The following is a 23,936-nucleotide window of genomic DNA, read 5'->3' as shown; positions in this document are numbered from 1 at the left end:
AGCAAGAGTTTGAATGGGGTAAAAGAGTGTCAACCACAAAATAAATTCTTAATAAATAAGAGTGTCCATAAAGGCAGAACCTGATGGCTACCAGAAGAGGAAAATATAATACAACTGGAGAATATGTCTTCAAAAAAGGAGTTTTGGGTTTGTGTGTATGTGTGTTTTGGGACAGTTGTTTGCTTGTCTTTTTTTATATAGGATTTCATCAACTCTGGATGTAGAGATGCAGTTTGAGAATTAAAACATCAGGTCCAACCACACTTCTGACACCGACATCTCTTACGTTACAGTAAACAGCTCCCATTTAAACAGACTGAAAGGAACCTAACGCCTACAGTGGCGTATGTGGTTCAAGTGCAGGTTTCTCTCCTGGGACCTGGGAGAGTATGTGGGTCTATAGCTCCCACCTGCTGAATACATAGTTAGAAAGCAGAGGTTAGAAATATGCTTATAAAATTCTTAAGGCAGAAATGTGGAAAACAGACCCCTCCACTACATAGTTCCTCCTGCTGAGAAGTTCAGTGGCGGAGGAAGGATCCTCAGCTCATCATTGGGAACGCAATTGCCAAACCTTTTCAGATCCAACCTGGTAATATTACGTAACCAAAACAAACAAGAAAATGGCTAGCCTACTCAGAATCTAAAACCAGCACTATTGGTTTTCCATCTATTTGTCTCTTGTTTATATGATTGGTTTGTACAATATCTTGGGATCAACTTCCTGTTCATTACACCTTATAAAAAGCAGTACTCTCCTTATTTATTTAAAATATCATATTTAAACTTTAAAATATTTGATGTTATTATTAAATTTATATTGTGTTTGAATGTACTCAAAGGTGTGCAGAATTTTACTGGGTGAAAAGGGATACCTGTGTCAGACTGCTTGCTCTAAGGGCAAGTTTAATGCCCTAGAAAATTTATTTGCATCATCACCAGAGTGTGGAGAAGAGAAGCTTGCAATACGTAAATAGTCCATTAAAAAGAAATCAAGTGGATGTTTGGTGCTACAAAATAATTATTGTTAATTTTTACACGTGACCAAGGTGTTGAATTAAAACCAAATGTGGATGATGGGGGAATGAATGCAGCAAACCACCGTGGCACGTATATAACTATGTAAAAAACCTGCACGTTCTGCACATGCACCTCAGAACTTAAAGTATAATAAAAAAAATAAAACAAACAAGTTCTTAGCATTCAGAGACATATGCTGATATGTTTTTGAAGTGATGTGGTGTGTACACAAAATAGGGTTACAAAATGAAGGTCCTATGGTGTGGCCTTTGGGAAGAAGTCCGACACGTCTTGCCTTCACTCCCAAGCTACACTGTGTCGCCACGGTTTTCTAAAACAGGCATAATTTTCCCTCTGTCTCTAGTGTTTCAAATCACTAGAGTGGGAAAGTGATCCAGAGTAAAAAGGTTCAGAGCCGCTCTAGTGGACTCTTGATTCTTTCCTAAAAACAACGACACAGCTGCTCACACAACAACATTACAAACTCTTAACTACAGCAATGTCCAGATTTGGATGCTGCAGGGTGACAATTCCCTCTGCAAGTTCTGCTGGGGCACCTAGGCAAGGGGAGAGAGAATACAGCTGGAGGTTAAAGAACCAGAGTTTGCTGCCTTCCTCTCCTCTCCCTCATTTCCACTCTCCCCTCCCCCCCAATTTATCTGCACCACGCTCTTCCTTTTCCTCTCCTCCCTGGCTGCTCCCTAGCCCCTTCGTTCCTCCAGGCCCTGCAGGCCCTCTCCCCTCTTCCCCTCCTCAGCAACCCCTGTTCCTCTTCCCCCCTCCCTTCCTCCCTTCCTCGGCAGCTGCTGGTGGAGACGCCACAGCTGCTGCTGTTCACTGCCTCTGCAGCAGGTCTCTGTCAATATCACCCGCCCACGCCCGATCTGGATGCTGAAGTCGCGCACTGGCCTGGAGATGAGGGCGGGGGAGACAGTGGAGTGGCTGGGAGAGGGGAGGGAGGAGTGGAAAGGAGACAAAAACAGCTTCCAAGCAGCGGGCGCGGCTCCACTGGACATCTGGGCAGGAGGGGTCTCTGGGTCAGTGGCTGGAGAGCCGCCCCAGTGAGTCGGTGTCTAACTGCCAATTCAGTGGGGCCCATTTACTGCAGAGCCACAGCTGATGAGGGTAGACGCCTGCTTAACAACACCTTCTTTACAACTAGAGCTCAGAAAACCCGAGAGATCCGTGGAGAAAGAGAAGCCCAGGAGGAGGAAAGGGCCCCAAGGAGCCCTGCTCCTGAGGGTTCCCTCCGGTGCTGGTGGAGACTTGCCGCTTCGTAGCAAGTAAGTGCCTTTTTCTTGCTGTTGTGTCCAGTCCCAGAATGGTGATAGTCACTATCTGCCGCCAGCCTATCCCACCCACTCCTACCTGCCCCACCCCATGCACACCCTTAGGGTCCCCAGCAGGAGGATGGAGATTTAAAATTTTGAACGTGCATTAATAGAGTTACTTCAAGAGTATTCTCAAACAGCAGCCGTGGTCTGTGGGCGTTTGCATGCGCGATCTGTTTTCTGATTCCACCAGGTAAGCTACTGAAACCAACATTCTCTGTTAGTGTAAAGTTCTAGTAACCCTATACGACAATGACTTATATTACACGATATCATGACAGTATAAAATGGAGGCGAGGTTATGCAGATTGGCGTACACCTCTAGGAATCCTATCTCTTATTCTAAATAACAGAGATTTCAAGATTGATTTTCACAGAATAGTCAGTATAAAAGTAGAGAAATTGATGTGATTGGAAGTGGTGTGCTCAGTTTAGTCAGCTGGGCATTTTGGTACTGACTAGATCAACAGAGTTTTTGTTGTTGTTGTTGCATTGTTTAGTTCTGTAAAATGCCTGCCTTCTGGAGGTTTGCTTTTAGAAGTGATAATGTGACTCTGATTGTATTACCTTCAAAACTTAGGACACTGGTCAAAACAAGACAAAATGAACCCATGTGGAATGACACATCAATGGGTCCCTTTCATTAATGAAAATGATGAGTTCCACTTTGGATATTGGACTGAAACTATCTTGAAATGGGAAAGAGTTTAGATGGTGTTTCTTGAGGATACTTCACCCCATGATGTTCATTCAGGAGAGCAGTTTACGGCAAAGTAGAAGGAAACTGGGTCCTGTAATGAACACAATCCTGGGCACCATACCTGCTATGACTAGTCTTAATTAAAGATGCTATAATCCAGCTGCTGTTTTACAAGTAAGATCTATAAGGAATAATTTGCTGAGGCTACCTGCCAAATCAGTGATTGAGCGGGAAGTCCAATGTAGAAATCTTTGGGATTCAGAGCCATAAAACTTAATTTCAATTTTTGTACAAATTAAGCCCGTTATTTAACTTGAGTAAGCTTTATCTTCTTTATTTACAAGTGACACTCCAAAAATTCCTGATACAAACTAATGGACAGAAATGATATGTAGGGTTTGTGAAAGTAATATGTGTAACTGTTGATTACATAAGGAATTATTCTGTGTTTTTATCTACTTCACTATTCTGGTTTTCCTTCTAAGCCTGGTTGAATATAAACATATGGAGGTCTTTGACATGCATCTCTAGAATGCACTAGAGGAAGTGAAATTGAAATCCATTTCTTGCCACGTTTGCAGTTTAAAGCATATTCTAATCGGAAAGCCTCCATCCTCAAAAAAGTGGAAAGTGTGTGCTTTGGCTAGCTATGAATATTTAAACACCTTGCCATATTCTTCAAATATGCTTTACCTGCTTTCTGCTTTTAGTTTTAAATTTCATTTTAGATGTGTAGTTCTGTTTCCTAGGGATCAAGCCATCACATATATTGGATATTGCTGAATGTATTTGGTCCATTACTTAACATAGAAGAAATCAAACTTTAGGCATAAATACTTTACTCTTGACTGCAGAGATTCATTAAAATCTTACACCTGCGGGCTAGATACTATGAGTCCCTTCTTTCCCATGGATATGTTTAAAGTAATACATGGGCTCAGGAAAGGGGTTAACAGATCCCTTGGTCCTTCTGCTACATATCAGTCTTCATTGGAGAACTGAAGCCATAGTCAAGCACTTCAAAACCGGGCATTATGTCTCCATAGCCTCCAGTGGTAGATGGTGTGGTAGGGGATATACACTCTCACTGATTTTCCCAGAGTAGGATAAATACCTGCCCAAAGCACACTGGAAATAAAAATAACAGTATTTTCCCCAATCCCTTTCTCAGGGAAGAAGAATCTGAATACACTCCAGCCCTAGATCTCATTGGGCTGAGATATGCATCATAAGTGGGATATTCAGAGATTGACTCACCATCTATCACCTTAGGTTCCCTCCCGAAAGCTTATGGTGGAGACATTGGAGTAAAAGGAACATTCTTGATTTCTGGGAGTCTGATCCAATTACTTCCACTAACCTTTACCAGTATTTGTCAGCGTGAGAAGAACATCTACACCATCTGCCCACCCCCACCCCCACCCCAGCTATCAGCAATGCACTGGTTATCACAGGAGAAAATCCTGTACAAACAGATCTTACTTTTCTTCTCCTGCATTGGTTCCTTCTCTTCTATTGGTGAGGACTAACCAACCAGACAGTTTAGGTCTCATTGCAGCAACATTGAAAGAGGGAACCTTTGAGGTTAAAGATAAGATTTCATCTGAAGGCTTCAGGGGATATTTTTCAATTGGTGCCTATCTCTTGACCCAGCTAAGATTATGATTTACATACATTTGTTCAATTACTGCATATTATAAATGAGGCTCCATCTTCTCATATTTCATCCTGGAATCCCTAGCAAACTGGTATCCCTGTTGTCTCTGCAGTAATTATAATTGGATTGATTAAGCCTGGCGTTGGCTAAGGATAACTAGCTCAGTGGGTGGTTCTAATGATAGTTTGAGTCAGGTGCCACACTGACTGCATAGGCATCAATGAGCTTGATGAAAATGCAGAAGCTGGGGGCCCCACTCATGGAAATTCTGATTAGAAAGGTCTGATATTATGACAGAACATTTTGTTTTAAACTAGAACGGGGATGATGCTGATTTGGGCACCACAGACCCTGGGTGAAAATATTGTGTTGAGTAGAAAAATCTGTCTTTTCTACTTTAAATGCTAAGGTGAGGCTTCCAGTCCACCAGCTGCTCACTCTGAGTTCTCCCAGAGGCCGCACGGTCTAAGCACTTGATTACAGGCTCTTTCCCGTATCTACTCTCTTTCTCTGGCTCCGGGCCTCTATGTTGGACATTGTTGCTCAGCTCAGAGTGAGACAAAAACTAAATCATGCTCACCTAATATGCTTCAAGCCACTTCTCTAGTTTCTCTCCAATTTGAGAAGGGGATGGATATCTATATGTTTGGTTCCACATTTGAAAAGCTAAAGGAGCTTTGGGGAGGGTTTTGGGGAGGGTGGGTTGGAACCCTGGAAAAACAGACATTTTCAGAGTTATCAGAAGCAGAGATAAATAGCTAGTTCTAACAAGCTCCCAGGGTTTCAGTAAATGTGACAGTTCTAGATTTTTTTTATTTCAGAGAAATGCCTGGTTCAAAAATTTTTAAGAATTATAATCCAAACAAAATGGCAATGCAAATGACAGTGTTTCCTTTTTTAAAAGTCTGAATAGCATTCTGTTGTGTATATACACCAAATTTTCTTTACTCATATATGCTGGATACTTAGGTTTCTTCCGTATCTTGGCTATTGTAAATAATACTGCAGCGAATATGAGAGAGCAGATATCTCTTTGACAAACTAATTTCAATTCTTTTGGATACACAGCATTTGTGACAACATGAATAAACCTGGAGGACATTATGCCAAGTGAAACATTCCAGGCATTGAAAGACAAATACTGCATGATCTCATATATATGTGAAATCTAAGAAAGACAATTCTTAGAGATAGAGAACAGAATGGTGCTTTCCGGAGGCTGGGGAAACCTCAGCACTTTGGGAGGCTGAGGCAGGAGGATCACCTGAGGTCAGGCATTTGAAACCAGCCTGGCCAACATGGTGAAACCCCATCTCTACTAAAAATACAAAAATTAGTTGGGTGTGGTGGTGCATGCCTGTAAACCTAGCTACTGGAGAGGCTAAGGCAGGAGAATAGCTTGAACCAGGGAGATGGAGGTGGTGGCAGTGAGCCTAGATTGCACCACTACACTCCAGCCTGGGCGACAGAGTGAGACTCCATCTCAAAAACGTGATATAAGAGTGAATGAGGAAAGGAAAAGATGTTGGTCAAAGTGTGCAGTTTCAGTTAGAGAGGAGGCATAAGCATAAGTGATCTATTGCACATCATGGTGGTGATAGTTAAATAATGATGTATTGTATATTTCAAAATGCTAAAAGAATAGATTTTAAATGTTTCCACTACAAAGAAATATGTTTGTGAGATAATGGTATGTTAATTAGCTTGATTTAATCATTCCACAATGTGTATGTATAAGTATATATTTTATATATAAACAACATCACTTGTATCCCCTAAATATTATAATTACTATTTATCAATTAAAGACAAAATAATTTTTAAAATAGTTCATATTTATGCTTTTGAGAAAGTTGCTTATCTATCATTTTCTTTTGCAAGATAACATATTCTAGGAGTGTGTTGGCTGAAATTGTCAGAGTGGGAAAGTTGAGTCCAGAATTAAGTGGACATATTGAAGAATAGAACCTGAGCCAAAATGGACTGACCTGGGAGGAAAACATAGCTGCAGTCAGAATCCAAGGGGAAAGTAGCAAAAGTCAATTAAGTCAGTCCAGATAAACTGTTTGCCACAGACAAGTAAAAAGGTAGGCATCAGATAACAAAGCCAAATTGGAAGTAACCAACCCAAGTGAAAACAAAAAAATCCAAAAGCAAAATTCAAGTGGGTTGAAGTCAAGAGGTATTTCAAGAATGTTTATTCACGCAAATGGCTGCAAAATTTCAAGTGGATTGATGTCATTTCAGTCAAGCTGTCCTTTATTCCTCAAACTTCAGCATGCATGCAAAATTTCCATTTCTGGGCTTTAGTAATACATATACATGGTGAGTTATATTCAAGTAGTACAGAAATATTAACTGGAAATCAACAGAATCTTCTGATACCTTTTTGGACTCTTTTCATAAATGTAACACTTTACTCACTTCCAGAGGGAAAAATAGTATGATCATGCTAATGTATAAACTTTATGTACACAATCATTATAAAACAATTTATTCAAAGGCCAATGATGCAAGTTGTTCTCAACTTTACATTTTCACTTAGTAATTGATTTGGTGAAGCTTTCCATATGAGCACAGACATATCCCTCCCATTTCTTTCTGCAGCTAGCTAGTATTCTATGACAGCAATGTACTCAAATATTTTGTTATTAGCTCCTTAGTTTAGGCACTTTGTTTCTACTCTTTGGAATTAAAAGTATTAAATATCCTTGCAAATGTGACTTCTCAAACTTCAGCAAAAATTTTTATATGTCAGTTTAATTACTGGGCCAAAGAGTACACGAAACTTTATTTAAGAAATTGTTGGCCAGGAATGGTAGCTCACACCTGTAATCTCAACACTTTGGGAGGCTGAAGTGGGCAGATCACCTGAGATCAGAGTTTGAGACCATCCTATCCAACATAGTAAAACCCTCTCTCTTCTAAAAATACAAAAATTATCCAGGCGTGGTGGCGCATGCCTGCAATACTAGCTACTTGGGAGGCTGAGGCAGGAGATTAGCTTGAACCAGAGAGGCAGAGGTTTCAATGAGCCAAGATTGCACCACTGCAGTGCAGCCTGGACGACAGAGTGAGACTCCAACTCAAAAAAGAAATGAAAAGAAAGTGTTGCCAAGTAGCCTTAAAAAAAAAAAAAAAAAAAAAAAAAAAAAAAACTGTACCAAGTTACTTTCTCACCTGCACTTTGTGAGGGTAGCTAGCTGTTGCCTCCTGATCTCAGCCTGTAAATGGTCATATTTATTGAGATGAATCTAAATTATGTCTCTACAGAGTTATACTATTAAAATAATTGGTTGAGGCAATTTTATGTATATTCTTTAGAATTTCATTAGCTTTAGTCATCTTTCCTCATAGGTTTCTGCTTCCTAGAAGTCATTGATAAAATTTTCATAGACTTCCATAAAAATTAAAAAAGCAATACATTTAATATCATTTGGGTTGTAAACCCTGAGGGGAAAAGCATTCTAGTCAGAAACCTCCAAGGGAAAGCCCTGCATTAAATAATTTAGCTGTGAGTCATTGTAGAATGTGAGAAAGATGAAATATAAGCCATAATATGTCTATTAAGTGCAGTCAAGTGGCCCAAATTAACTAAAATGTCAATATAAGTTGGTCACTAAATTGCTAAATTGGTCAGCAGGTATAATTCCTACATTAACAATATAGATTATGTACAATGGTTGCATTAACTCTGTATCTTTTTTTTTATTTTTTTTTTTTGAGACGGAGTTTCACTCTTGTTACTCAGGCTGGAGTGCAATGGCGCAATCTCGGCTCACCGCAACCTCCGCCTCCTGGGTTCAGGCAATTCTCCTGCCTCAGCCTCCTAAGTAGCTGGGATTACAGGCATGCGCCACCATGCCCAGCTGATTTTTTTTTTGTATTTTTAGTAGAGACAGGGTTTCACCATGTTGACCAGGATGGTCTCGATCTCTTGACCTCGTGATCCACCCGCCTCGGCCTCCCAAAGTACTGGGATTACAGGCGTGAGCCACCGTGCCCGGCCAACTCTGTATCTTTACTTATGCAGGTGATACCTTCTAATCCCAAGTTAACTGAGTGTCTTTATCATCACTGCTTTGTTTTTACACTTATTTGAATGTCATTGGTGCAATAGACATGACATGATACATGATATATTGTCCTTGTCTGTTACACAGCATAATTATTTTAAAATAGTTTGAAAACAACTAAGAAGTCGTTTTATCTTTATTTCCTGCTGCACACAGAATGAAATTGGCATTTGCAATATTATTCTCAGTCTATTGATCCACTGTCCTTATTTTTTGTTTCATTTTTCTTAATTTATATTATCTTGCTCTATGGTCTACATTCTTGAATGTGAGCCTCAATCTCTTTGGAATGAATTAGGAACATATATTTAATACAGAATAGAACATTCCACAATTCTATTTGCGAAATCTAACCTAACATTTGTTTTATCTCCCCTAGGATCAACTCCAGTTTCTCAGAAAGCACATAGATTGATTCTTTAGATGCTGCATTTTCAGTTCCCTAAGATGGGAATAAATGGGAGTGAAGAGGTTGTGACTACCCTGGACAGTCATCTTCTACAGGTGGAGAATCTATCTCCAGAGCTTGAGTTTATTCCTGGCAAGCTCTGCTCTGGGAATAAAACTGACGGACAGGGGAAACAATTGGGAATTGTGAATAGGGAAGAAGAAAAACACTGACTTCTGTCATTTCTTTTCTTCCCTGTCCTTCATTATTTCTGAGAAGATACAGCTGCAGTTGCTGTTACAAAATGTTGTTGATGCAGCCTCTTCCTTCCGTGGGAACTGCGCTCTCTAGGGGGAGCATTGGCTTACTGATTGAGTGGCCATGTAATTTATCATCAGACTCAGGTTGTTTTTGAAAAGGTAAAGGTATGTAATTAATACTTAATTCTCAAAAACAGACATAAACCCAACTGCCCCCCAAGTAACCTAGAACTTTAGGCCATATTACCTAATCATGAGATTGGATGGGTTGGAAAGGAGAGGACAGAGTAGAAGGAAAAAGAGATCCTGGAGGTGGCGGAGTGGGAGCCACGGGCAAAGGTGAACGTCCCAGCTGTGTTTGTTTGATTTCAGACTTTAGAGCTGTGTTGCAGCAGGTCCTCCACAATGCGAATGCCAACATGGTAAGGTCATTAGAGCTGAGGGAAAACCAGTGTCCAAAGACGTAAAAAGATTGTGGATCTTCTGGAGAAGGGTTGTTGCTGAATAGGTATTTGCCTCAGCAACTCCTGTACATGCTTTTTCTCTCATACTCAAGCTATCAGATGAGAAAAAATAAACAAGAAAATATAATGTATCTGCTTGCTTTATAAAGGTGGTTGGGTGAAACTTAGCTACCAGTCAAGGCATCTTTCTGCCTAGCCATCTGCATCAGATTCATCTCAGTGGGCTGTAGCACAAGCTATTCTGAAATTATCTGTCTGGATTGGGCCACTGGTTCCTAAATTTTCAATATTAGCCCCAGGAGATTTCTGATATGCAGTCCAGGGCTTGTATGATTGAAATCACTTGTACCGAGATTTTCTTTCTCTATGGCTCTCAGTACCAGGGTGTTGATCAGAAGTCACCATCCTCTCATCTTCTCTCATCTCTTAGAAACTCCAGAACTTGTGACGTGCAGATTTGAAACTCACATCTAGTCAACCTTCCAGGGTCTGGTTCATTGTTGAAGCTTTTGTGTCTATCTGAAGCTAGCACAGAGCTAGACTTGGTCCTGGAGGTTTATGAGTGACCTTATATGACACTGGTTCAGAACTCCTCTGTCTGTTCACTGATTTAGGATATGGTTTGCGGATCTCAGCTTAGTTCTACTGCTGAGGAGAAGCTGGGTAATAATGAAGAGTCAAGGAAATCTACAGATTAAGTCTAACCACATATTAAGAGCCTACTCAAGGAGGTCAGCTAGTTCTGAGAGATCCTGAAGAGTCCAAGGGATGTTCCAGTTCTGGAATTTTTTAAACAGAAGTTGAGATCAGGTCTTGGATGAGATCAGGTCTTGCATCTCAGGGGAACAAACTGTATCAAGGACCTCAGGATGAAGGGCAAGTTATATCCTGGTTGCAACATAGAGCCTCCTTTGTATTCCTCTGAGAAGCAGCACAGCCTACTTTTCTTTCACTTGTTAAATCCTAATGTGGCCACTAGCCAGGAATTTTTGGTCAAGGATATAACAGACTGGGTCCACCAGAAATAGAATTCCAGGACAATCTTGGCTCCTTTACAACTTGCTCTTTTTGGTGAGATAACAAAGGATAATTTAGAATTCTAGAAGCTTGTTTTGCAAAGCAGTGGAAATTTGGAGAACATCTGGAGAAATTAGAACATTGAGTTCTTTAGCATGTGGGGCTCAATGACTTTCCCAGGGTTACTGATAGGGAATCAAAGATCTTTGTTGTCTTGGAAGCTTCAAGTAGGAACATCTCAGGCAGAACCAGCTTCACTTTTTATTCCTAGAAACCTCCCTTTCTATTGCCTGTATCATTGTCATGGTCACATTTCTTAGTGAGGCAGGAGACCCTCAAAAAGATCTTATTCCCAGTGATTTGTCACCTTTTCTAGTGTTTCAAGTGCCATTAAGCCTTCCTTATGCTCTTTGATCTTAGTATATTTGCATTCACATCTGACAGGGTGATTTACTTTGGTTTTCTGGCACTGTTTGTGGACTTCTAATCCTATCGTGTCTGTTGACTCTCATTCAGAAGCTTAATGTCTTAGACTGTTCCTTCCCTCAAGAAGAGAGATATTAATTGTCCCATAGTAGTGGAAATTTTGACATATAATCTGTAGAATTAAACCAGTGTTTAATCCCAAACACTATAAACCAGTGTTTGGGATGATTTTAATTCCAGACTCCGTTTCTTTTGAAACTAATCAGTTTTAGAGATTAACAAGGTAAGACTTGGTTCTTATTTGTTTACAAGTCTGTATCCCATTGTCCATAAATGTAGTGACCATATTTATACTTTATTAATGTTTCTGGTGTTGCTGCGTGGCACCACACTTGGCACTTAATAACTACGTGTTACACAAATGATTGTTCAACAAATGAATGTTAAAAACGTAAAAACTGTACTTAAGCTTATTTCCAAATAGGACCTCCAAGAATAATCACTTAAAAATTATAGCTCCTTTAATATATCTGAAATAAAAATGTTAAAATATATAATTATAAAAATAAGTGAATATGATTTTATTATGGAGAGACTTACTTCTTTACAACTTCTTTCTGCAAGATAGAATATTCTAGTGATGTGTTTCAAGGGATATAATATTAAAATGGATGGAGTTACTTATGTAATCTAGAAATCAAGAGCTTTTCAAAAGCCTAGAACTCAGATCCAGAATAGACGAATCCTAGATCAGGCAGATATACTGAGGAGCCTTAGGCAAAACTGGCTGAACTGTGGGCAGAACACAATTGCAAAGAATCTAAAGATAAGAGGTGTATCTCAAAGTTATTAAGTTGTGAAAGAGTGGAACAATCTCCGTGGCAAGAAAAAGAGTTGAAATAAATAAAGTGATAGCCACAATGGAGTAAACAGATGCAAATACAAAAATAATTCAAGAATATAAATTAGTTATGCAACAAGTAGGCTCAAGCCTGAGCCAGTATTGAGGACTAGAGCTTGACTACTCACAGCAGTACATGACTGTTTCCTCTCAGATGTTACATCTGTCCATCTGGCTGCCTCTCAGTCTTCCCACAGATAAAGAATTCTGCCCTTGGGATTTTAAGTCATTAAGTAATAATTATGACATGTTTTGGATTACACTTAGAATGAAAAGAAATATCATTAGTTTCTTCTAAACCTGACTGGAGTCTGTAAATCTAGAGAGAAGCATTATATTCCTTATTTACCCAGCAGTCATTATCCATCAATCTCAACCCTTCAAGCTACAGCTCAGGACAAGAAAATACTGGAGTATCAGGTTGCAGGGCCTGGGGCGTGCAGGAGGAAGAGGTTTCTGAACAGCTCAAAATTTGACAGCATGGTTGATTTGTTATTGTTGTTGCTGCTGTTGGACAGCATGGATGTCACTTGCAGTCTATTATTACGGTCTTTACAAGTTGCAAGTTAGGGACATTTGTTAGAAGACGTAGTAAATATGAACAAGCAACTCAAAATTAGCAAGAATAAAATCTAACAATGATGATAAAGGACAAATATATGAAGCAAAAAAGAAAGTAAAAAGCAGAACCCTTTGAGATTTAAAGATAATTTAAGAATGTTAAAATATTATAGATTATCCTTATAGTTTATTCTTCTTTTGAGTTATCAGTAAAAAAAAATTAAGTTCTGCATATCTTCTGTATAAATTCTGGGAAGGTGATATTTCCATTAAAAAGAGGAGTACAATGAAAATACAGTGCTTTAAAGGATTAGCACTAGTAATAGCTAATGTTTATTGAGTGCATAGTACCTGGTAGGCATTGTCCTAAGTGCCTTAGGTAGGCACTCTTATTATTCCCATTTTATAGTGGAGGAAGCTGAGGCATGGAGAGGTTACATACCTTGCCTAAGGTTTACTGTTAGAAAATGATAAAGACCAGATTTAAATCCAGATGATTTTGTTCCAGAATTAAACTATTTTCCTCAAATATTCATAATAAATCATTTCAAACACCTAGAAAAGTTGGCAGAACTGCGAGGAATATCTATATTCTCAATAACTAGAGTCAATTATTATTTTATATTTACTTGATCATGTATCTTTCCCTGTGTGCATCCTACAAACCATGCATAAATTCTTATTTTGTGATACCTTTCAAAATATGTTGAAAACTGTAGTACATTTTACACATAAACACTTGGTTATTCATATAAGTAACTAGAATTCAGGATTTGTTTATTGTTTTTTTGAAGGTAAAATAATAGCACACATCTGAAGGGTACTATTTTATCAGTTTTGAAAAATGTGCACACCGGTGTGCTGCAAATCGCTCACAGGATGTTGAACTTTACCATCACCACAGAGAGGTCATCACGCATTGCAGTCAATTCCTTCCCTACTCCCAAGATTAGCTTGCTCTCTTCTAGCACGTTATATAAATTGGATCCTATAGTTTGTCGTCTTTGATGTAAGACTTTTTTTTAACTCAGCACAATGTTTTGTCACTCAGTTATTGTTATGTTCATTGATTTTTTTGCTAATTGTATTCTGTGGTATAGACTTCCATTTTTATTTTCATAAATCTATTTTTGTCTTGATGGACTTTTTCCAATTTGGGGTACTTGTGCTTTTAAAAATATGTATTCCCATATATTTATTATTTTTCATTCTCTTTATTCCTTCTTAAAGATAGAATTTTCATCTGAAATATATGGAAATATATTTATTTTGTCTTCATTCTTGAAGTGCATTTTTGCTCTATGTAGAACTCTAGTTTTGAATTTCTTTTTCCTTTGACATCTTAAAGATATCATTATACTGTCTTCTGGTTTCCTTTTTATTCGGCTGAGAAGGCAGGGATTATGATTAATCATGATTTCGTAATTTATAATGTGTCATTTTTTCCAAGTTTCTTTCAAGATTTGACGGTGATGTACCTTACTAATATTTGAACCATGTCACTTAAAATATGTATTAGTGATGATATATAAAATCTTTTGCCTTATAGAGTTGATTTTTTAATCATAAATCTTAATAGGTAGGTGCTTTTCAATATACTGCCCTCGTAATCATTCCACAAAGAATTTCACACATTTTGCAAATACACATAATTCTTTTATTTCTCTGGGTTTCAGCTATTTATATATTATTTACATATTCATGTAATGATATAACCATATACTATATATATACACACACACTCATATGTTTGTAAATATAGCTATTTATATTTGCATGTAAAACCTGTCCACATCCATACAGTTTAATTATGTATATTAACCTCCAGATTTATATTTCCAATCTCTGAATTTTTCTTTTAGTTGTTTCAGATGTGCCTCAAACCCACCAAAAAATGAAAAGACAGTATCTTTCCCTAATTTCTAAGCTGATTCTTTTCTTATAGTCCATATCCTCTATATGGATGACAGTCAGTCGGTCATATGAGCCGGATTTTCTAGGCATCACTATCAGGACCCGTTATCTATGTACAAAGTTAGAAATAAACTATCAGTGTTTTTTAAAATTAAGATAACAGGAATGATATTATTCCCAGTTAATACTTGTTTCTATTTCTAGATTATTCTATATATATTTAACTTTAAAATTCAATATAGTTACAGAATAACAAAAAAAAAATAGTAGTTTATTTTAAGGATGTACTATAATCTTTTTTAGTGGCTGCACCGGAGATACATGTTGACTGCTTCTCTTAACTATCAGAATTACACTGGTATGAACAGATTCGAGTACATAAAAATTTATTTGCCATTTGTACAGAAGGGTCAAGTTTCTGTTGCTCAAATTGCTAGGATAAAGTGTAAACATTTCAATTTATAAACTTAGTACAAGATTTCATCCTAGACATATTTTATACGATATACAAAGAATAGTATACTATTTTATATGATCAAAAAGTGTTTTTTTCATATCCTAACCAGCACTTTGCTTCACTAAACTAGGATTTCACTTTAAATTATTAAAAATAAATTCACTTATAATTGTTTTTATAAATTTTGTTTTAAATTTAAATTTTATTTTGTATTTAAATAATTGAGCCATCTAGAATTTATTTTAATGCAAGTAGTTCATGGAGCCAGGGATAATGAGAGCTGCCCAGTTCTGAACCTTCCTACAGGTATTCCACAAACAGTGCAGTACAACAAGAAAAACAAATACAACATAATACGTATACAAAACTATGCAAATAAATATAACAAACCAAAGCAAAACCCATGCCATTTTCATAACTAGAAGGTGGAGAATACTCAATCTTTAAAATGCCTGTAAAAGAAAAGTAAACCCAAATTTGAACTATGCCTTATGCTCCAAAGCCTTTATGGAAATTGGGACATAAAAGAGAAAAAGTGATTGGTGGGAACTAACAGTGCTTCAGTGACTGACAGAATGTGTCCACTTAAGTGTGAATATACCAGTGAGAAAGCATTTTCTACAAACTTCCCACTATCAGTTATTGAATAACTTGATACTTCAGTATCTATTTCTTCACTTACATTTGAAACAAACTATTCAATTTTTATGTAGATTCCATATTATACTAATATTTCAAATTATGATTAATCACAGTAACAAAATTGGCATAGGAGAAATGAAAACATGTGATAGATTGAAACTAATATTTACTAGTCTGTGCTCAGACAGGGCACTAAGTTGCAGCCGAGACCACAGCCAGCGTCAAATGGCAAAACCAGATCAGTGGACATAAATAACATCTCGTCCTAAAACCACCAAAAATGTGACACTGGAGACTGCTGTTGGCTCCATTGATATTACTGCTTCCCAAAATGCTACTGAAGCTTCTCTTTCTCTTTCAAAAATGGATTATCCATTGCCCCTTTTATTTTGTCTTTAGATCTAAATTAAAAATTTTGAGTTGGTGCATTGATTGGATTGGCCAAAGTCATGTGTTCACCTCTTATATCCATAAGAGGCTGGAAAAGGTATCTGATGCTTTCTTTCACTTCTCTTGCAGTAGGTCTCCAACTACAATTCATACAAGAATGAGCTCCCTAAATCTAGACAGTGGATTACCATGCTAGGCAGTACCATGTGCCCTCCAAATTAATGTCCACTATGCTTGCTCACCTTTGGTTTTACAAAACAGAAAACATTTTACTTTGACAACATTTACCTAAAGAAAATTACTAGACAGTCCCACCTTACATCAACCTGTCAGCTACTCAGTTGTAAAAGTTGGTGGCTAAATTATCCCAGTGAGCTCACTGAGTTTTGGATGTTTCTAAAGTAGCCATACTGAAGTATCAATTGTTTACACTTGCCCCAAAAATGTACATCTTATAAGTATTTTTGCAGATTAGTTTAAGTGTACCAAAATGTAGATATAAATACATCTAGATTAACATTTATTTTTATCACCTAAGTAGCTATTCAATGATGGAAAAGTCATGAAACTGATCACTGTCTCCCCATTCTTACCATCATAATGAAGATGTGTGAGAAAATAAAGTAATTTAATTAGAAACATCTAGTCCAGTGCTTCAAAAATGGTACTGCTTAAGCATGGCCATAAACATAATTGCCATAAAGATTATAATAAATTTTGGCTCATACTCAAATTTGAAATTTGTTTCAAGGAGAAATATTTTTTACACGAGAATTCACCCCATTTCCACATACATCTGCTGCTCCTGCAAATTTCAGCTGATATTAAACAGGAATGGCTTCCACTTCAGTCAACAATATAAAATATTGGTACATCAAATTTTTTAGTGTCCAGATCTTGACTTGATACAATTGACTGTGATACAATTATTGCCAAAAGCTTACTTTAGCTATTCAATTTTTCAGAAAGTAGTCTAATGGATGGATTAACTATTAATCTTTCTATACTTTTCAGACTTCAGTGCTGTATTAAGATGGCTCACCAGAAAGTGTAGTGCCTGGACCGTATTATATAAATTCCCCACAGAAATGATTTTACTGAATTATGATTTAATGATTAATAATTTAACAGTCTGCACTCAACCATCTAGAAGTCAGATGCATGCCAGTTCCATTTGATAAGTGCTTGCATTTTTTTTTTTTTTTGCAGTATCACAGAAGGCAATGCCTGCTGTCCTTTCATTCATTCATCTAGTCAATAATCCATTTCATTCAACATCAAAATTATCACTAAAACAATCTTCTGGGATAAGTGACTGGGTTGGAAGACAGAATTAGTACTGATGAAACCAGAGCTGTGTACCAGGATTTCTTTGTGATTTGATTTAATCTTTAAAACTTTGTGAGATATATGAGGGATTCCAAATTTTATGGATAAAAAAAAGTCAGGTGATGTTACTGAGGTCTCATAGCTGAGAGGCGGGGTGGCAAATGAAGAGTCCATGATTAATTTTCTATGGAGCAGTATCAGAAAAAGAAAAGGGGTTTTATACTAGAACTATGCAATAGGCGGACAGCCTGGCAAATTGGGTCTTGTGGTTTCAATGGAAGGTATTTAAACCATTTTCATTAATGACAGCATCCATGCAAGAAGTTTGTAACCTCCCTTTGTGTCTGCTTTTAAGGTCAATATTCTTATATTAGTTTAATATATTTGTTAGTAATCAGAATGGATCCCTAAAAATATCAAAAATATACTGATTTTGTTAATTCAATGCTATGTAGTTTTAGTTAGCTAATATTTCTGTCAGATTTTTATATCATGTGAAACTGCAACAGATTTAATCCAACGATCTTAACCTTAGAATGCTCCAATCTATTTAAATCACCCCACTGCTGGTCAAGAAGTACGTGCTTCTGTGTTGGTAGTTCAGGGGAAGGTCTAATGTCCAAATCAACATGTTTCATTTTTGACAGTTATTTAGAAGATCTTTATTTTCTTGAGCTAAAACTCTTCTGGCTTCAGCTCATTGATTCTAGTTTATCCTTTTTGAACAATATGGAAGTCTAATTTTTCTTCCCCGTGAGAACCATTCGGATACCTGGAAACAGTAAGATTGTACTTGAGTTTTTTTCCCCCCTCAACTATACATTCTCCATTCTTTTAGCTTATTTGTACATGGTTTTATTTTACTTAATCAACATGCTTGGTTCCATTTGAAGGCCCTTTAGTTTATGTATATGCCTTTTAGGTGTGGTGTTCTTAGATTATAGCACAGTAGAGAGGGACCACTTCCTGCATCTTCCATCAACACAGATAGAGATTATATTAGTGTTTGTGGCAGACACAAATTAGTATTGTTTTGTATTGCAATGACTATTAAGTAAAATCGCTTGACAATTTTCTCTGTTACAAAACCATATCTTTTCTCTGCTGTAGTTGTGCCGATGGGTATTTTTGAATTTTTGAAGTTTTACAAGTATTCCTGTTATATTCTTTTTCTAGTAAATTTGACTCACCATTCTCATACAGCAAATTTTATCACAGTTAAAAATTTATATTTATTTTCCATGTATTATGTGCCAATCACTGTACTAGGTATTTTTCCTCATATTATTTTGATTTATCCTCATTTAACCTGAGGAGGAATTCCAATTGATGACTGAGAAAATACATTCAGGATTATTTAATAATTTGACTAAGGTTTCTTAGAACATTAGTAACAGAGTTTAGGATTTGACTGTAGGTCTAAGTTCAAAGTTCATGATTTTATTTGTTTAATGTGTTTCTACTAGGTTGTTTCTCTATCACAACCTAAATTGTTGATATTTTGAATAAGACATATAGAATATAGATAAATTGGATATGTCGTATTCACTGTCAACCAGCCTTTAGACAAAAATATAGGCCTATCTTATTTTAATACCATCTAGCACATATTTTTTTTTTAATCTTGTGAGACATTTTATAAATTGACTTACTAATGTTCAATTACATATATTTTACTTCACTTTCCTTATTTAATAATCAAGGCTTATGGTGAGAAAGCAGAGCACAAATAGGGTTGGTTTATGTAAAGAGAAAAATGTCCCTGAGCAGCCAGTAACTATCACAAAGCCCATGAATTTTTTCTTTGAAGAGGTTCAACAATCTTTAGTTCTTCACCCAGAAATTTAGGTACTCTTTCCACATAGAACTTGGAGATTAGAAATAGCAAGACAATATCAAGTCACAGTTGATTGCTAAGGCAGGAAACAAAAGTCTAAAAGCACAACAGGATCATTCAGCAGTGCCTTTGGGAATATCACATATTTTATCATAATATAATAAGGACCATTTATAAAGATAACCAATAAGTTATTTAAAAATTATTTATATTCAAGGATCTCTGTGTAAAAAATATTTTGACAGGCTGTTATTTTAAAGGAAAAAAGATTTCATATGCAATAGAAAACTTAGTTATCTAGTTCCATACTCACAATTGTACTTATTCGGTACATCTTGGCTCCCCTCAATAAAGTTTAATATGTGAAATGTGACCATATGCATGTTTGTATATGTGTGCATTTGGTATAAATAGAAATAATCTTAGCAAACTTTTGATGTCTCAGTTATGTGCATGATATTGAGCAAGATATTTGGAAATAAGTAAATTTTAATGTGAGTTTTTATACCATTATGTTGCCCTTCCTAGTCCTTATTCTTCCCTTTAAAATTTCCTTGTACCATATCCCTGAAACATTTGTTGAAGTACTTGGGTGTGAGAAGCCACTGCTATTGCAAAAAATATTCCTGTCTTTGATCACAAATGACTGAACCAAGTGTAAATGAATCCACAGGCTGGGCTCAGTCAATTAAAGTATATTTTTATTTACCTATTTTTTGAGACATATGTTATAGGTATATGGTCAGAACTTAGACTGAAAAACCAAATACCTATTTTTTGAGACATATGTTATAGGTATATGGTCAGAACTTAGACTGAAAAACCAAATAAAGTTAAGAGTGTCAATATTTTTAGTCTATGTGCATTCTTAGAAGTTAGAAAAAGATGCCGTTTTTTAAGCAGACATTTTTCATGTCTGCAAAGCAAAACCTGGAAAACTGGATTCCATGAAAGGTATAAGTAGTCATCCCAATTTTTATTTTCATCTTTACTTCTCATTTTTATTTTCTGTAATACATTTATGACACAGAAATGTACTATGTATTCTTTCTTTGAATGTCTGTAAGATTGCATTTTGTATATTTATAATATATCCTGCCCTTCATTTATTTATGCTAGCGGTTGAAGTCTGACTCTTGCAATGAGTGATATCCCAATAATATTAAATAACTTATCTTTTGCTTACTCTTAATTAATAGACAAACAATGTGTTAAAGTATTAAACAACTCACTTTTGCACAACAGTGAAAAATTCTGAAGTAGAACGTATGCATGCGTATATATGTGTTTGGGTGATTTCTGTCTTGGGAAAGTCTTATAGAAGTAATTCAGCTAGTTCCAGCACTGTGAGAGAAAATGCACAGATGGAAAATGTCACAATATCAAATAACAAACAAATAACAAAATTTGTTAACTTTAATTTCAATAATAAAATTACAAAGAGAGTTTATGCAAACAAAGAAAAATTAATCATTTGACATTGAATAGAATAATTGGAAGAGTACATTTTGACAGGAATTGGACTGGAACAAATTAGTAAAATAAAATATTTGCATATGTGAAAAATGAGTAAAGTTGAGGAATTTATACATGAAATTATATTTAACGAATAGCACTTTGAATTGCCTATAGGATAATTTGAAATAGTTACCTATTTCAAAGACTGTATCCTATATCCAAGACTAGAGTTGAAATATGTGAAAACTATGAGAGTACCCCAAATATAGAATTACAAAAAGATGATTACATTCAAGGACATATATAGATACATAGTATTCAAGATTCATAATAGAAAATTGTTGAAAGAAAATTATTTTGTGTATAGGGATTGATGAGAGAGAGAAAAATGCCATGAATAATTTTCAAGTTAATTAGTTTGAGTTTTTATTTTTACAGTGGCTCAGAGGTTAAAGAGTAATTCTAGTCACGCAGAAAGACAATGAATTTTGTTTTTACCTGTTAAGTTGCTGCCACTGGTGAAGTTACTATATAGACATCTTGGGGAAGAAAGCCTTTGGGAAATATTCATATGTGTTTGGTAAATATTTGTATATGAAGAGTAATTAAAACTCTGTTTGCCCATGCATTCATCAGAATGATAGATATAACAGAGGAAGAAGGTAAAACCTTAAGAGATATCAGAGTTGAAATTTGGGTTAAAATTTGACCCATGTTAAAATTGATTTAAGAAAAGTAATTAGAGATACAAAAAGAGACGGGGAAGATTAGGGTGTAGAGCCAATGAAGAGTAAGTTTAAAGAAGAGTGTAGTCAACTATTTTTCATGACCCAGCCTTTTGTACTTTGTTTTTATTAATATGGCCAACTTTAATATAGAATTTTTTGCAGGTACAAAATTGGAAATGTTGGCTTCACTGGAACCTAAGGGCCTTGTTCCCTTCACTAGAGAGTCTTTTGAACGTATACAGCAGCGTATTGCTAAAACGCATAATGAGGAACATGAAGAAGAAGATTTAAAGCCAAATACTGACTTTGAAGTTGGCAAAGAGCTTCCATTTACTTATGGAAACCTTTCTCGAGGAATGGTGTCAGAGCCCTTGGAAGATGTGGACCCATACTACCACGAGAAAAAAAATGTGAGATTATTTTGATGACATTTTTATTGTTTTATTTCCAGACACACAAAAAATGTAATTGAGATAGGAAAATTATACAGAACTGCATAAGATAACTCATTTTGGGAACACACATATTGGAGATTTTTATCAAAACTGGTATCTTACTTGATTAGGTAGTATATTTTGGATTACTTTACTTAATATATGTATTAGTATGCCCTAATGTAAGTGAAATATTTTAAGGGAACATGGTGATTGTTTGTTTGTGGTTATCAATTTTAAAATGTCTATAAAATGCCTAGAATATTCTCAACAACTTAAAATGTTCAATGTGATGAGTTCTCAGAAATAAGAAAAGTAAATACAATCCATATGTTATTTATCATTTTTATTCATTCATACATGCATATACTTACTCCTTATATCCAGAATGACTTTAGACACCTACTACTATATGTACAACCCCAGTACAAGCACAAAATGCTAAATGTGAAAATAATTATATTTAGAAATCAGAGATCGGTGTGAACCAATGAAGCTGAAAGAATCATTAAGGATAAGGATGCAAAATTTGAGTTATAGCTTAAAGAGCGCTTCAAAGTTTTAATAAGGCAAAGGAAAGAACTGTGTGTAGGCAAGAGCAGAGAATGATTCTGGAAGGGGCAAAAGAGAAAGTGATGCTATAACTGGAAAGTTAGCTGTTGCAAGTTGTGAGATATGAGCTGAGGTAATGGAGATGTCAACATGGTTTTAATGTGGTGATCAAAGGACTGATGCAATGAGTGTAATGTTTAAGTAGCATTGACCCAGTAGATTTCTAAATAATGGCTGCATAGAAGAGACAGGATTAGAAAGACGAAATAAGAGAGAGAGTAATCCAGGCCTGAAATCAAGAGGAGACAGAACAAAGCTGAGAAGAAGCAGGGTTTGACTGACTAATAATGCCAAGGTTTTCAGCTTGGAGGAATGGTGATGCCACTGACAAAATGCAATAACTAGAAAGAAGATCAAATTCGGGGGAGGTGATGATTAGCTTCATGTGAACAAATGTAATTTGATATTCGTGTAGAGCATTCATTATCAAATGGGTCACAAGGAATTGCACCACATTCTCTGGATGGAAGGCAAAGTGACTTTTTGAAATAAATTACAATTCTTTGGAAAACTTGTCATACTGGACGAGTATTGACATTTCATGGTAGAAATGTGTATATTAACTTAAAAAGACTTTAGTATCTCTGGGAGCCTCCATGGGCATTATGCAGCATTGTCATAAAATACATGCCTAATCTTGAGAGCATTTTAATGAAAGTATGAGTTAAGCCCTCATCTCAATTACTTCTACATTCAGTTTTTGCTGTGTTTTATGTCATAGTAATTGATATGGCACAGAAACCTTAGGGTATAATATCGTAGAGTTCTGAGTCCCTTGCAGTATGTACAGACATGGTTGGCAAAGCGCTAGGTGTGTTATTGAAGACAAAACCAAAGATTTTGAAAAATAAAGCAAGGCCCAGAGTTACTCTTAGTCTGGTTCCCATAAAACATCTGGGACAAGAACTGCAAGGATAGTTTAGTATACAAAGTGCTGTTGTAAATGACAAGTTATTTAAACTTTTGAGTTGGATTTGGTTTATTCTGTTAAAAGTGGCATAAAGTAAGTACTTTTATAATTAATAAAACGATTTCAGCTCTTAAAATTGGGAAATTATTGTATCTAATAGTCCTCATTTCATCACAATGACAGATAATACCTCTAATGTGAAGTTTGAGATTGTTCTGGAAAATAGCATGGAAAGCACATTTTTAAAAATCGGATTTACTTACTTTGGCTTTTTAAAATTTTTATTTTCTGTTTGCTTTTAAAATAGATAGAAAATAGCTATAGCATAGGTCAAAGTGTTCACAGATTGTATGTTAGAAAAACATTTTATGAAGAAGAATTATATTACAATTTAGTTTCCATTTAGAATATTTATTCATGAACT

At 36.0% G+C, this 23,936-nt stretch overlaps 1 protein-coding gene across 2 annotated transcripts in view; it reads left to right on the top strand.

Annotated features, from left to right (window-relative positions):
• The first annotated feature begins 1,976 nt into the window (after positions 1-1,976).
• SCN7A (sodium voltage-gated channel alpha subunit 7) overlaps positions 1,977-23,936 on the top strand; it is a 90,019-nt gene continuing 68,059 nt past the window's right edge. For both annotated transcript variants that reach the window (XM_032286615.1, XM_032286614.1), the window contains exons 1-2: positions 1,977-2,303; positions 21,719-21,966. In XM_032286615.1, the coding sequence (XP_032142506.1) occupies positions 21,733-21,966 (234 nt within the window). In that variant the 5' untranslated portion in view covers positions 1,977-2,303; positions 21,719-21,732. The remainder of the gene's footprint in view (positions 2,304-21,718; positions 21,967-23,936) is intronic.

This window comes from Sapajus apella, unplaced genomic scaffold, assembly GCF_009761245.1.
Source record: "Sapajus apella isolate SASKATOON/1434 unplaced genomic scaffold, GSC_monkey_1.0 scaffold18, whole genome shotgun sequence".
NCBI lineage: Eukaryota > Metazoa > Chordata > Mammalia > Primates > Cebidae > Sapajus > Sapajus apella.
Note: the sequence above shows the minus strand (reverse complement) of the source record. Positions and strands in the feature narration are given on the sequence as shown.